Source organism: Geotrypetes seraphini, chromosome 3 (assembly GCF_902459505.1).
Source record: "Geotrypetes seraphini chromosome 3, aGeoSer1.1, whole genome shotgun sequence".
Lineage (NCBI taxonomy): Eukaryota > Metazoa > Chordata > Amphibia > Gymnophiona > Dermophiidae > Geotrypetes > Geotrypetes seraphini.
This window is the reverse complement of record NC_047086.1, coordinates 150,687,869-150,701,994: the sequence shown is the minus strand read 5'-3', so window position 1 is coordinate 150,701,994 and position 14,126 is coordinate 150,687,869. Positions and strand designations below refer to the sequence as shown.

The window sequence follows — 14,126 nt, the reverse complement described above, 5'->3', positions numbered from 1 at the left end:
TGTATGCTTCCTCTCCTCCAGACCTCATTCCCTCCCCCCACTTTTTCTTTCTTTCTCTATGTCTGTCTTTCTCTGATTCCGTGTCCCATTTTTTGCTTTGTTTCTGGCTCCCTATCCCCCCCTTCTTTCTTTCTTCCTTATGGCTCCCTGTCCCCCCTCCCTTCTTTCCTTCTTCCTTCCTGCCCTCCCCCATGCCACCGACGCCGGGGAATAGGCTGCTGCTGCTACCGCCATTGGGAACAGGCCGAGATCTTCACGGGGCCGACCAACTCTCGCCGCCCAACGTCAATTCTAACGTCGGAAAGGACGTTCCGGGCAGCCAGGCAGCGATTGGCTAGCCAGAACGTCCTCTCAACGTCAGAATTGAGGTCGGGCGGCGAGAGAAGCAGGGAGATCAAAGAGCATGATGTCGGCCTGTTCCCCGATGGCAGCGGTGAGAAGGGAAGGGAAGCAGTTGGACACCCCTGCTCTAGATGAGCCGCGAGCCGCACTCTAGGAAGAACAGTGGAGGGTGACCAGCTGTGCGGACCGCCCCCCCCCCCCCCCCCTTGGTACGCCACTGGAGCAGCAGCGTGTCTGAACGGCTCATTCCATTCAAAGCCGCGGGTGACGGCTCCTTGCGAGATCCACGCCTGCGTCTGAAGCCTCTCTGATGTTGTGATGTCAGAGAGGCTTCCGATGCAGGAGTGAATAGCGCAAGGAGCCGCCAACCCGCGGCTTTGAACGGAACGAACCGGCCAGACCCGTTGCTGCTCCAAAAGGAAGGGAATGATCCAGTCCAGACCGCGGGCCGCAAATAAAACTTGGAGAGCCACATGTGGCCCGCGGGCCGCGTGTTTGAGACCGCTGCTCTACACCCATGGTGGATTTCCTACTAATGCAAGTTTGCGTAGCAGAGCTCTTAGGAATATGAAGTAGAAATACTGCCGGAAATCAAGAAACTTGAGATGGAATGCGTTTTGTGACCAACTGAAGTTTTTTATGCGGTTATGCATTAAAAAAAAGTGAAACCTTCCGTAAGGACTGTGAAAAGGCATAGGTCAGTTGATCTGAGAGACCAACTTTGATGGTATAGTGAAGGCAAGCCCCGATGGATCTAGAAGAATTGGGCATAGTTATGAACAAGTTCCACCAAATCAGTTCAAGGCCTCGAGCACATTTTTTGCTCTTCCAGTGGCAGCTTAGAACCAGGAGAATGTCTCCGATATGAATGAGTTTGTTTAGTAGATCTCCTTGAAGAAAAAGACTTAGACTTTGCTTTATTTAAAGTATTCCAAGTTTGCTCTATTTAAAGCCAGAGAGGTAGATGCACCCTGGGAGCCCTTGCTGCCAGACTTCTTCTTGGAAGTCAGTTGTCCTGAAAGGCTCTCCACATAAAATTAAAATTCTGAAGAAAATGCCATAGTAGGCAGCTCCGAGTCTCTTGTAGAAGACTCCAGCTTACTTCTCTTGGGCTCCTGCAATGCAGTAGGCAAACAATGCTACCAGGGGAACAGCTCCAAACTCCAAAAATATTTCTGCAGGCTGGCTAACAGGTACCAAAAGGGGTGGCCTGTCAGCTACAGTCCTCAGCCTGCTTCTCCTCCATACAGGTAAAGCAGACCCTTGACCAAGAGAGCTCTCAGCACCAAAAGAGAAGATAAACACACAAAAATGCCAAAAAAAAATAAAGAAATAAGCAGTGCAGATCAGAAACACTCCTTATGGCACATGTACAGAACCCTCAGTGAAGTAGGAGGGATTCAAAAACCAGAGTAGATTCCTTCTGCATGCCTCATGGGCACTGGGATATAACCCGTCCATCCAGAATGACACACCTATTGCACTAGGAATTGCATTCTTATTTTTAGAGCCTGGACGTTGCAGGGGAATCCATGGGGGATATAACTAAGCAGGGGTATGGGCAAGGACGACAGGGAAATGGGGTCCTGTACCACTTGGGCAAGTTACTGAAGAACCAAGTCAAAGCCTCACCTAGTGGAACTAAGTAGAACTGTTTGGCTGAAATAACTATGTGGACAGGCTACATAAATGCCCCTCAGTTCTTAAAAATATCCCTCAGTTCTTAATTCTATCTCAGAGGAGATCAAAGAATTCCACACAAGAGTGTAGCTAATAGTCAAAGCTTTGAGAAGCATTTCTGCATCCTCCAAAATAATGGGACATCAGAAAGGCTTCTCAAATACAGGTGACTGGCCATTTTATTGGGAATAATGAAAGGAATTAATTATTAAATCAGCCCACTGATCTAACCATTAGGCCATTCCATTCAAAATATGTGCCAATCACCGTGGTTACTCACAACCTGCTGCTGCTGCCTCAACTCCTAGAATTAAGCCCTACAGTTCTCCATATGGATAGGTGAAGCGTTAGAGGAAAGTTAATTAACAATGCAACTCCCTACCCTTTCTCCTGTAAGTCACAAAGTTGCTGGAAAAGATTCCATGAGCCATGCTCAGCACACTTCCCCCATTTTTAAAGACAGTTCAATGTGAAAAACATGTACAATGGTGTAAAGACCTAGATTTATTTATACACAGCCAAAAAAATAAATGACAATTACTTAATTATACAAAAGTTTCTTTTTAAATCTATCATACTATCTTCCTTACCTGCACTTTGTTTTCTGCAGTAGTTAGATTTTCTTGAAGCTTTTGACACTTTTCCCTCAGAGTTTCTGCTTCCCCCTGTACAACCTGAAATTCAGATTTAAGATTCCCCAGGTTCTTTTGTAGAAGTGCCTCTTGATTTTGAAAGTCCTTCTTCATCTCAGCTTCCTTTTGTTTGTAAGAATGCAGGCTCTCTGCTGTGAAGAGCTGTGATCTTTTCAAAGCTTCAAGTTCCTGATCATAAAATACTTTAGCTTTGCCAAGCTTGCTTTCATAGTCCTCAATTAATTTTGTCTTTTCTAGATGTAGTTCTTCTATTCTGTTGTGCAACTCTTCCATTTCCATTTGGTGTACTTCCTCATGTGTTTGTTTATCATGAGTTAAAGTTACTTTCTGATTCTGGTGAGTTTTCAGAACCGCTTGCATCTCTACTGCATGAGCAGTTTTCAACTCTTCGAGAGTTATGTGTTTATCTTTCTCACACTGCACCTGTAGTTGCATAAAACTCTGCAGACGCTCTTCAAATTTTTTCCTCATCTCTTCTACTTCCCTAGACATAGTCACTATCCTCTGGACATGCTGGGCCTCAGAATATAGCTGCATATCCTCTACTCGACGCTTGTATGCTTCAAACTCCATCAAAGCTTGATGTTTCACCTTAGTGTGTTCTTCTAATGACTCCTCCAGAACCTGTATCTTCTTCTTAAGATCTAGTTCCTCTATAACCTTACTCTTGTACTGAATGATCTTCTCTCTTGTTTCTGTGATAATCTGCTGGATTTCCTCCTCATGGGCATCCTTAAGGGCCAGAATACCAGACTCATGTTCATCATTCCTGGTGTTCAAAGTATATATCACCTGCAAATCAGAAAAAACACACAGCTTTAGTGCAAAAGCAATTCTTCTTAAATAATCAATGAATTTACATTTATCACACATTTATTACTAACTTTAAGTAAAAATGCAGAACTATGATATATCGTCTATTCTTTGCGCTTCATGATTAGCACCAATTCAGGATATATCTTATAAAGACAAAAGGCTAGATTTACTGAAGTACGTTTCAGCACAGTACTTCTTCAAGTCAAGTACCCCCTAAGTTCAACAAATTTCAACTAAGTACCCAAAGCTCTGAGCAGCAGAGATTTTGAAATGGACATTTCATTGTTAAAAAGTTAACTAGGAAAACGGTAACAGAGTTCAAAAAAGCGTGGGATCTCGAATCAGAAAATAATGGTATACATTGAAGAACTAAGGCCAGTACTAGGCAGACTTGCACAGTCTGTGTTCGTATATGGGGCATGGTGAAAGAGAGAGAGAGAGAAAGAAAGGGAGGCAGGGAGAAAGAAAGAAAAAGTTGGGGGAGAGAATGAGGTCTGGAGGAGAGGAAGCATACAGGAGGCTGAAAGAAGAAGAAAGTGCAACCAGAGACTCATGAAATCACCAGACAACAAAGGTAGGAAAAAGCACAGTTACTACCGTAACAGGTGTTATCCAGGGACAGCAGGCAGCTATCCTCACGTATGGGTGACGTCATCCGACGGAGCCCCAATGCAGACGCCTCACAAGCAGACTTGCTTGAAGAAACTAGAAGTTTTGAGTCGCCCGCACCGCGCAAGAAGGGCGGTCTGGGTCAAGTTGGAAGGATACTCTCTTGGAGAATGTTCCGGAGGAACCTGATGGAATTGCAGAGTATCCCTCCCGTATGATGGAAAGGACCCAGAGGTCGGTGGTAATAGTCGTCCATCGATGGTAAAAATGATGGAGACGACCTCCTATCGGGGGAAAAACCGGGAAGGGCAGAACGACGGACGTTATGCTCTCTATGAGACAGTCAAAAAGGCTGAGGAGCCTTGGGGACAGCAGACGGCTGAGGCTTTTGCTGCTGCTTCTGTGGATGTTGCCTCTTAACAGGCTGACAGATGGCAGGAGACTGTTTGGGCGGGAAATGCCGCTGATAGATCAAAGGCAGGGGGGATGGACGAGATGGAGCAGACAAAGAATGGATTGAAAGGACTTCTCGTGGTCCGAAAGCCGCTTGGTCGCTGCCTCAATGGATTCATCGAAGAGGTCGGTACCAGCACATGGGACATTGGCTAGCCTGTCCTGTAGATTGGGGTCCATGTCGATGGTCCTGAGCCACGGCAGACGTCACATGGCCACCGAGCAAGCAGTAGCCTGAGCAGATAACTCAGAGGTATCGTAGGAGGACTGCATCATCTGTAAGCAGAGCTGGGACAACGAAGCCAGAACCTCCTGGTACTCAAACTGCGCTCGAGAATCCAAGTAGAAACATAGAAAATGACGGCAGAAAAGGGCTATAGCCCACCAAGTCTGACCATTCCAATTATCCGCCCCCCCCCCCCCCCCGAGTTCATTCCCCTAGAGATCCCACGTGAATATCCCATTTCCTCTTAAAATCCGTCACGCTGCTGGCCTCAATCACCTACAGTGGGAGTTTATTCCAATGATCCACCACTCTTTCGGTGAAGAAGTATTTCCTGGAGTCGCTCTGAAATTTCCCTCCCCTGACTTTCAGCGGATGCCCTCTGGTGGTCGAGGGTCCCATGAGACAGAAGAGATCATCTTCCGACTCGATACGTCCCGTGATGTACTTATACGTTTCGATCATGTCTCCCCGTTCCCTTCTTTCCTCAAGTGAATACAGCCGCAATTTTTTTAGTCTTTCTTCATACGTGAGATCCTTGAGCCCCCAGACCATCCTTGTCGCCATTCGTTGAACCGACTCGATTCTTAGTATGTCTTTACGGTAGTGTGGTCTCCAGAACTGAACACAGTACTCCAAGTGAGGCCTCACCATGGATCTGTATAACGGCATCATTACTTCAGGTCTCCTGCTGACAAAACCTCTGCGGATACAACCCATCATCTGTCTTGCCCTGGAGGAAGCCTTCTCCACTTGATTGGCAGCCTTCATGTCCTCACTGATAATCACCCCTAGATCGCGTTCTGCCGTGGTCTTAACCAATGTTTCACCATTCAGTACATAAGTTCTACGCGGATTTCTCTTGCCCAGGTGCATTATCTTGCATTTTTTAGCATTGAAGCCTAGCTGCCAAGTATTTGACCATCTTTCCAGCAGCAGTAGATCATGTGTCATATTGTCAGGTAATACGCTTTTGCCTACTATGTTGCAAAGTTTGGCGTCGTCAGCGAACAATGCTACCCTTCCTTTAAGTCCTTGCATCATATCTCTTATGAATAAATTGAATAAAATTGGGCCCAGGACTGAGCCCTGCGGCACCCCACTGATCACGTCCGATGCCTTGGATGGGGTACCGTTCACCATCACCCTCTGAAGTCTACCGCTCAGCCAGTCCCCAACCCATGTAGTTAGAGTGTCTCCCAATCCCATCGTTTTCAATTTGTTCAATAGCCTTCGGTGTGCCTTACTGAAATCCAAATATACCACATGCCTTACTGAAATCCAAATATACCACATCCAGTGATTCTCCGGCATCCAGTTGTCTAGTAACCCAGTCAAAAAAGCCAATCAGATTAGATTGGCATGATCTACCCTGGGTGAACCCGTGTTGGTGGGGGTCACATAGGTTTTCCTCGTCTAGGATTGTGTCAAGATTCCGTTTGATCAGAGTTTCCATGAGTTTACACACTACAGATGTGAGACTCACTTGTCTGGAGTTTGCTGTCTCTGTCCTGCAGCCCTTTTTCTGGAGTGGGATTACATTAGCTGTTTTCCAGTCCAAGGGGACTCTTCCTGTGCGTAGAGAAAGATTGAAAAGCACAGACAATGGTTCTGCCAGGACTTCACTTAATTCCCTGAGCACCCTGGGGTGTAGGTTGTCCGGTCCCATGGCCTTGTTTACTTTGAGTCTTGATAGTTCGTTGTAGACGCTACTGGGCGTAAACTCGAAATCCTGAAATGGGTCTTTCTGGTTATCTCCCGTCTGAAGCTGTGGACCAGCTCCTGGCGCTTCACAGGTGAAGACTGAACAGAAGTATTCGTTTAGTAGTTCTGCCTTGACAGAATCTGATTCCGCAAAGTTACCGTCCGGTTGCTTCAGCCGTTCTATCCCATCTTTGTTTCTTTTCCTGTCACTAATATAGCTAAAGAAAGATTTATCCCCTTTCTTAATATTCCCTGCTAGCTCTTCTTCCATACGGAGTTTGGCCTCTGACTTCTTTTTTTACAGATTTAGCTCTGTCTAGATAGTCCTTTTTCGCCCCCTGGTTTCCTAAATGTTTGTAGGTGATAAATGCTTGCTTTTTCTTTTTAACTAGGTCTGAAATTTCTCTAGTGAACCATTGGGGTCTTTTGGTTCTCCTGCTTTTACTTACTGTTCTTATGTATCGGTTTGTTGCTGCATGTAGGATGGACTTCAGAGACGACCACATATCCTCTAAATCGTCAGATTTTGTTTGTTTATACAGCTCCTGATGGACAAAATCTCCCAAGCGGTTGAAGTCTGTGCCTCTAAAGTTGAGAACCCTTGTTGCTGTGTTTGACTTAGAGAAACCTTTCTTGAGGTTGAGCCATACCATATTATGGTCACTGGAGGCCAGTGTATCACCTACTGAGACGTCAGAGACGCTATCCCCGTTGGTGAGTACCAGGTCCAGTATCGCCTGGTCCCTGGTGGGTTCCAGTACCATTTGCTTGAGATGTGCGCCCTTTATGGAGGTTAATATTCTTTTACTGCTACCTGTAGTCGCGGAAAATGTGTTCCAATCTGCATCGGGCATGTTGAAGTCTCCTAGCAATACTGTGTCCCCGCGTAGTGTGATGTTCTCTATGTCCTCGATTAATTCCATGTCTTTGTTTTCCTGTTGCCTGGGAGGTCTGTATATCACACCAAGGTATAGGCATTTTTCATTCCCTCTGGCCAAGTTCACCCAGAGCGATTCCCCTGTGTATCTTACATCTGTGATTCTGGTAGTTCTGATGCTTTCCCTGGTGTATAGCGCTACACCTCCTCCCGATTTACCTTCCCTGTCGCAACGAAGTACGTTGTAGCCCGGTATGACCATATCCCACCCATGTGAGTCCGTGAACCATGTTTCGGATATGGCTATCACATCAAGATCGGTATTTGTTATTTCGGTCTCCAATTCTAGAATTTTATTGCCCAAGCTGTGTGCATTTACATACATAGCCCTCCATGTCTGTGGATAGGTTCCCTTATGAGTTAGTGTGGCTCTTAAATTATTATTCAGAACGCTCCCTGAATTATCGTGGATATCATTGGTACCTACCTTAGGCTCATTAGGGCATGAACCTGTGAAGGACAGACAGGAAAAACTCAAAATGGGTTATGAAATGAAAGTTATAATTAAGAACTCTGGATGTCATCATTGAGTTCTGGTAAATGCGCCTGCCAAACCTGTCCATCGTCTTGCCCTCCCTGCCAGGTGGACAGTGGCATAGACCTGGGAGGGGTGAAACCGCTTCAGTGAAGACTCCACCAAGAGGGATTGATGGGAGAGTTGGGCACCATCAAACCCCTTATGGTGAACCGTGCGGTATCTGGCATCCAACTTCCCTAGGACAGCTGAGATGGAATAGGGTGTCTCGAGACAGCGAACAAAGATCTGATCCAGTAGCTTCTGAAGAGGAAGCTTGAGGGATTCAGCAGTGGTTGAGGGAGATGCATCGTCTCCAGATACTCCTTCGAAAATCTTGACCCCATGTCCAGCTGAATGTCCAAATCAGCAGCCATCTGTCGAAGAAAGGAGGAGAAAGACAGCTGGTCAGCCAAAGCAGGGCCTCGAGAAGGACTCGAGGACGTCGAGGCCTCTTGATCCAATGAGGATGGGTATCTTGATGGGGAAAAAGAACCCATCGTGTCCTCGAGCTCCGGCACAGGAGGAGGTGAAGTAGCCAGCGAATACTGCAGGAAAGGCTGCTTCCGATGAGGCGAGGCATGCCTGGATGAATGCCTCAAAGAATGACTCGAGCGATGGTGCGAGTTATGCCTGGAAGCAGGCCTCGATGGACGAGGCGAGTGAGTCCTCACTGAGGCCCCCAGAGAGTGGATGGGGCTCGAAGCGGTGGATCGAAGCAGAGGTGGTTGGCTGGGGGCTCGAAGCGGTGGATCGAAGCAGAGGTGGTTGGCTGGAAGCACCTCAAGGCACTCGCAAAGGCTCGAGCCCTTGCATCGAGGGGATCGATTCCAACGGAGGCACTTGCAAAGACTTTACTCCTTGCATCGAGTGAATGGGTTAGAATGGAGGCATGGGCAAAGACTCTGCTCCTTGCGATGCATGCATTGATGCCAGACCAGACACTCGCAGAGACTCTGCTCCCTGTAGAGAGTGTGCATACTGCTGATGCACCGGAGGCGGCTCGACCCCGTGGGAGACCTCCGCTTGCACAGGCTGGATTTGAGAGAGAAGCTTCGGCCCCATGGTGGCAAAGAGCTCAATGAATTGCTTCTCAAGTAAGGTCTGGAACGAAGCCGGCAAGGATGGATCCGCATCAGCAATGGGACCACCTGCATGGGCTACGCGCTCCCTCGAGGCAGTGTGAGAGTGCTTGGTCTTAGAAGCCTTGGGCACTTTAAGCACCACTGGAGGAATGGGCTGCTGTGTTACCTGACCTGAGGAGACAGAGGAAGGCACCGCAGCATGCGCCAAAGGTTGAGCCGGGACAAACGAGGCAGGTTTGATGAGGCTCGGAGCAGAAGACGTGGAGGCCTGCGGAGCCTCAGGCGAAGCAGCTGGTGAAGGACCCTTCGATGAGGAAGGCTCCATCGATGACTCCCCAGTGAACAACGTCTCCCACAAGAAACAACGGCGCTTGAAAGCACGAGCTGTCAGTGTTGAACAAGGCTGGCACGATTTCGGAAGGTGTTGAGGCCCAAGACACCGAAGACAGCATCGATGAAGGTCCGTCAGCGAAATCACGCGCTGGAACTTGACACACTTTTTAAAACTGGTAATAGGCCGGGACATAGGCCGGAAAAGCTCCGCTGCAAGATCGAAGCCGCGGGAATGCAGCCACGTGGCCTGCCCGGTCGAATGGATGGAAGAAATTTTTTTTTTTTAAAAAACAAGAAAAAACAACGAACACACAATTGTTTTCATCGTCTGTTTTACAACAGCCTATGCGCGTTTAGAGTTGTACAAACTTCTAGACAGTCTACAAGAGCATTGTCTGTACCATGTTACAGATTCTGTGATATTTGTGCCTTCTAAAGTCCGCGGTTTTGGGTTATTTTTCTCTTAATCGCTGGTTACCGGGCAAAGTAGTGCGGTCTTTTGAATGCTTCCAAGAATGCAGGCCTTTTCATCATCAATAAAGTCACACGATGAAACCTCAAATTCGTGAGAAAACAGGTATTTAAAGAGATCATCGAACTCTCTGACAATGCTAATGATAGGCATGTTTGTCCTTAGACCAAATTTCCCCCATAGAGAATTTAAGAAAAGTTTTGCTATTTGGCATTTAACAGGGTTTACCAGATCTGGTCTGCATGCAAAAGTACACCTTCTTTTCTATAGAAATCAGATATGTATAAGTTTTGTTTTTCTGTATCATTGCACCACCGGGGATATTCAGAAGAATCTTATTTTTGACAAAAGTGCATTTTGATGTATTCAGAAAAGAGACTATCAGATTTTTGCTCGAAATGCCAGATTTCAACAACCACATACCCTTTTGCAATGGCGGCATTCATCTCCACCGTACACCAAGTCCCCACCCTCTCCTTATCTGTGTGGGCACACATTTCCTGTTGCCATACTCGGCGCACGTACGACACAAAGGAAACATAAGCTTACTGCCCACCCTTAGGGTAACACCGGGAAAAAGAGCTTTCTCTGAGGGTATACTTTTGCTTTTATAAAGCCAAAGTAATTTGTGGGAGGACCAAATTTGTCATAAATGATTTTTGGATGGCCTGTTGGATATTCCTTTGTTTTATTGACTGGTAAAATCGTAGTAGTGTATTTTTTCCCCAGGTTTTGCTTTGTAGTATTGAGAAACAGCATTTGTTCTACCCTCAAAAAGGGCATCTCGTGGGACTAAGGGTTGCGGTAATGCAGCACTAGCCAGGAAGTCTGCACAGTCCCTATTATTTTCTTTTACCATTCGCTTCTACTCATTCTCCCAGACTAGTGCTGCCCGATTCGAATCGGTTCACGAAGGCGAGGGGGGAGGATCAGACGGTTAGTGCTGGCGTCTGGCTTTCCCCCCCTGGCGTCCGGTTCCCCCCCCCAGCCTCCCTGCACCGTTTACCCTAAAGAAGCAGCCTGCAGACAAGATTGCGATGCTAGCGATCTTTGCAAACTGCTTCTGAGCTGTTTGCTCCACCGCGATCCTGCCTTTGACGTCAGAGAAGGGGCGGGACCGCAGCCTGCAGAGGAAACAGCTCCGAAGCAGTTTGCAAAGCTCGCTAGCATCGCGCTCTTGTCTGCAGGCTGCTTTTTTATGATAAACGGTGCAGGGAGGTCAGGGGGGAAACCGGACGCCAGTGGGAGGTCTGGGGGAACACGCAGGCCTTCCCAGGGGGGTGAGCAGTCCTTCGGGGTTGGGGGTGGGGCAGGCCTTCAGGGGTGAGATGCAGGTCTTCAAGGGGGGGGACAAGCCTTCAAGGGGGGACAGGCCTTCAAGGGGGGTGACAGGTAGGCAGGCCTTCAGAGCGGATGCAGACCTTCAAGGGGGGAATGCAGGCCTTCAAGGAGGGCATGTAGGCCTTCAGGGGAGGGAGGCCCTGGTGTAGAAGTACACAGAGGGAGGGAAGGGGGGGATCAAAGAGACGTGCATATGCCGGACTTTGGGGGGGGGGAAGAAATAATGGGTCTAAAAATAGAAGAGATGAAGAGAGATGGTGGACTCTGGGGTGGTGGGGAAGGAAGGAGAGATGCTGGATGAAAATGTAGTTAAGAAAAGGTGGATCTGAGGAGGGAGACGAAAAAAAGAAAGATCCCAGACCTCCTGGGAAGGGAAACGGAAGGGGAGGACAGAGATGGCAGACGGATGGTTAGCATGGAGAAAGAAGAAAGAAGGAGACCCTGGCAAGCAAGTTATCAGAAGACAACCAGAGCCTGGGACCAATAAGATTTGAATAATGACCAAAGGTTTGAATAATGACAAAAGGTAGAAAAACTAATTTTTAATTTCTGTTTTGTGATTACAATATGTCAGATTTGAAACGTGTATCCTGCCAGAGCTGGTGTTAGACCGCAAACGTGAGCTAGGATTTAACAGAGAGGAAAAGTCTTTTTTGTTTTTTTTACACTACAGTGCCAGTGTGGTTAGGAGAAGGCAAAGGGGGTGAAGAGGCTATAAAATAAACCTACCAGGATGTTAGAAAAAAAAAACACCCAATTGGGCAGGAAAATGGAATCGAATCGTAAAACCAATTCAATAGGCTGAATCAAATCAAAATTTTTTTTCCTGAATCGCGCAGCACTACCACAGACTTACGACCTTGAAGCCCAGGCTTTCCAGGTACACTTCCCCCCTCCCCATTCGCGGTTTCCCTACTCGCAATTTCACATAATCGTGATTTTTTGGGTGGGGGAGGGGAGGGGAAAAAACCCCCCATATTTTTGTCTTCCCCCCAGCATCATTGCTTTACCTGGTGGTCTAGCTGGTTTTCGGGGCAGGAGCAATCTTCCTACGCTCCTGCCCCGTGCAGATAGCCATTAGGAAATGGCTGTGGGGAGTTCCCGTAGTCTCTCTCGAGAGACTACGGGAACTCCCCACAGCCATTTCTTAATGGCTATCTGCACGGGGAAGGAGCGTAGGAAGATCGCTCCTGCCCCCAAAACCAGCTAGACCACCAGGTAAGGCCGGGATGCCAGGGGAAGGCGGAAGGGAGGCAGGGGTGGGTCAGAGCCGGATATTCACCATTAGGGGTCCGGCTCTGCCCCTATCCCCCGCCAATAACGAGGGAGAAGTGTATGCTGTCTTTAGCTGCTTTTTGAAATAAAGAAAGCCATAGGTCATGGCTGCTACAAGATTCTGGGCAGCCGTAATAAAAACAACTAATAAATTCAAAAGCTGTTTCTACCTCGTCAATAACAGCTTAACTGTCAAGAAAATAAGACCCCACCTTTCTTTCACCACCGTTCACAGCATGCATGATCTGTATATTTTGTGCAGCCTCTTGATATAGCAACCATTGAATAGAGGGGGCTGAATATCTCTTTTTCTGTCTGTGATAGTTATCTGGGGGGGATGACTGCCACTGTCTTGGGTTCTAAAACATAAATCTGAGCATGGCCATACATACAGAGGCTAGGGTTATATATTGGAAAGGGTCTAAGCAATTTGTTAGAATTTCTGAAGTACCCTCTCGTTCTATAACCACATTTTTCTCTGTCATTTTCATGTTTTCAGCTCGGTAGAGAACATATGCCTGTTGCAAAATAAACACATCCTGTTGACAGTAATAAGCCAGCTCTTTTTGCAAATCAAACGTATTGTGCTGGTTGTCCTTGTACCATTTTAAAAATTCCTCTTTTTTTTCAGGCATCATGTTTCCTACGCCATAATGCCCAATATACGACATATGCCTCACATAGTCTTGATTTTCCTGAGTATTAAAAAAATGCGGGAAACAACCCTTACAGCCTGGAAAACCTAAGGCCTTTGGAAGTTTGCTAAGTTTCATAGGTAGGAAATTTAGAGTCTATATGAAACGAACAGCTAAAGGTTCAACTGAGATTTGTAAAAGCTTGCCACCTTGAACCAGCAGGCCTGTGTCCATCAGCAGGCCTGTGTCCACCTGACTAAGAAGAAAATACCCGTCATAGCCTTTGGAATTATGTGCTATGAAGGTATAGTCTTTAAATTTTTTGTCACAAAAAATCTATGTAAAGGCGGAAATATACTCAAGACCCTTGAATTCCCATTTTCTTGTTTCGTACAAGTCCTCCTCATATATGTAATTAGGAATATGCCACCCTGTTTCCTGCATACATTCACAATCGTAAAAAATATACTTTTCAGATGTTTCAAGTTTGCCGATAGAGGTCATAAGACATAAGTGTATGTCATCACTGCTTAGGTGTTCACGGCATAGCTTACACATCCCTACCCTTACATTTATGTTTCTCGTTCACATAGGACTCGCATTTCTGTCAGTGTTTTAGATAAAACACTCCACTTCTTTTTTCTGTGCCAGCTGCATATGTATCTAAACAGTCTTTAGAACGACAACACATCTTGCATTTAGGACATCTCTGCTGTACACCGACATTGTTCAAACACTTCTGTGTCAAACAAAGATGACACCATAATATACAGGAGTAATCGTGACTATAAGGCTTCCGGAAAAAAGTAGAGAAGTTACGCTCCCCGTAGAATTTTTTGACATTGGTTATACCGTAGAAATGGTCATCGTACAGCAACATGAAAATAGTTTTAGGATACATGGATTGATCTGATGTTTTAAAGCAACACCACAAGTTTGTATAAAACAGTGTTCCTCAACCTTTTGACACCTATGGACCGACGAACATAAAATAATTATTTTGTGGACCAGCACCAGTCCGCAGTGTTGAAGAACACAGGGCTAAGTCGTGCCC

General features: G+C 46.6%; 1 protein-coding gene across 6 annotated transcripts in view; it reads right to left on the bottom strand.

Moving 5' to 3' along the window:
- The window catches only part of FAM184A (family with sequence similarity 184 member A), a 408,528-nt gene that overhangs the window by 391,052 nt on the left and 3,350 nt on the right, over positions 1 to 14,126 (bottom strand). For all 6 annotated transcript variants that reach the window (XM_033938486.1, XM_033938491.1, XM_033938492.1 and 3 more), the window contains exon 2: positions 2,613 to 3,467. In XM_033938486.1, coding sequence (XP_033794377.1) covers positions 2,613 to 3,467 — 855 coding nt within the window. The remainder of the gene's footprint in view (positions 1 to 2,612; positions 3,468 to 14,126) is intronic.